The 1,407-nt window shown below is 60.5% G+C and overlaps 1 protein-coding gene across 1 annotated transcript; it reads right to left on the reverse strand.

Moving 5' to 3' along the window:
- Window positions 1–272: 272 nt before the first annotated feature.
- LRRC10B (leucine rich repeat containing 10B) lies at window positions 273–1,163 on the reverse strand. Its single transcript, XM_024197520.1, has one exon. The coding sequence runs from the start codon at window positions 1,161–1,163 to the stop codon at window positions 273–275; it is 891 nt and encodes a 296-aa protein (XP_024053288.1).
- Window positions 1,164–1,407: the final 244 nt, after the last annotated feature.

The raw sequence follows: 1,407 nt of genomic DNA on the forward strand, positions 1-1,407 counted from the left end.
TCCTGCAGATAGATGATGCTCCCCTTTGCTGTCTGTGGTCCCAGCAAGGAAACAGCGACCCTTTTGATTCATGGTTTTCCTGTCTCATGCAAGAAGATAATGACTCCCTGGACTGGTAGTTACCCATGACCCTAGTTGGGAGACTGTGGCTACCCATGGCCAGAGATGGTCCATGCAAACTCTCACCCCTTGCAGCGCAGAAGCGGATCTACCAGCCCACCAGTGTCCACCAGATTTTCTGAGCAGCAACCATGTTGTTGTAGTGCCCATTCTCATGTTTCTTCTGGGGAGCATTCCAGGGCAGAGAAACTGCCTTCAGCATCCTCTAGCAGAGAGGAGTCGTTCCTCAGGGTGCCCTGCATGGCTTCTGAGCCATTCTCCTCCTGTTCATCCTGCTCCTCCTGCTCCCGCAGGCTCTGGAGACGTTCCTCCCTGGCCTCCATCAGCTCCTGGGCCCCATCGCCCACAAGGGTGACAGTGTCAGCCACACAGGGTGGTGCTTTAACTGGATTATGGTCATAGGAAAAGAGCCGTAACCCTTTCAGGTGGGCCAGGTCTGGGAAGTCGATGATCTTGTTGCGGTCCAGGTCAAGGATATGGAGCTGGGACATGCGGAGCAGGGGCTGTGGGAACTCCTCAAAGCGATTCCCATAGAGCCAGAGTCCCCGGAGGCCAGTCATACGCGGCAGGCTGCCCGGCAGTGCTCGGAGTCGATTGTCACCCATCTGCAAGGACTGCAGTGCAGGCATCTGGAGCAAGGCCCGAGGAAAATGGTACAGGTAGTTGTTCTCAATCCACAAGCAGCGCAGAGTCTGGAGCTGGGCAAATTCTGCAGGGAGGCCAAAGAGGCGGTTGCTGCCCAGGTAGAGGCGGGTGAGACGGGGCAGGCGGCATAGTGCCTCGGGCACCTCCTCCAGCTTGTTGAAGTCCAGTGCCAGGATGCGCAGCTCCCGCAGTCCCTCAATCTCCTCGGGCAGCTCCCGCAACCCAGTGCCACTGATGTAGAGCTTCTGCAGGCTGCCCAGGGCACACACTGGGCCTGGCAGCCGCTTCAGGTGCCGCCCGGTCAGCTCCAGTGTCTGATCCCCACCACTCAGCTGCTCCTCCGCACCCGATGGCAGCCGCTCCTCCCTGCCTGAGGACCCTGCGCTGCCCATTCTCATGGCCAAGGGCTGCTGGGAGAACGAGAGCCACCGCCTCCAGCGGGGCAGCCCACAGGGAACATGACAACCAGCTAACCTGGTGCCTCCCGGATTGGCCTCCTGGGACTAAGACCAGTGTCCCCCCCGGGTCTCCCCTGTCAGGGTTGGGACTGACCAGCCTCCCGGAGCTGGGACTGGTGCCCCCTTGCACCCCTCCGGCCAGGGCTGGGACTGGTGCCCTCTGGATCGCCCTCCCGGGAATAGG

This window comes from Terrapene carolina, unplaced genomic scaffold (genome assembly GCF_002925995.2).
Source record: "Terrapene carolina triunguis isolate 2854851 unplaced genomic scaffold, T_m_triunguis-2.0 Scaffold90, whole genome shotgun sequence".
Taxonomy (NCBI): Eukaryota; Metazoa; Chordata; order Testudines; family Emydidae; genus Terrapene; species Terrapene triunguis.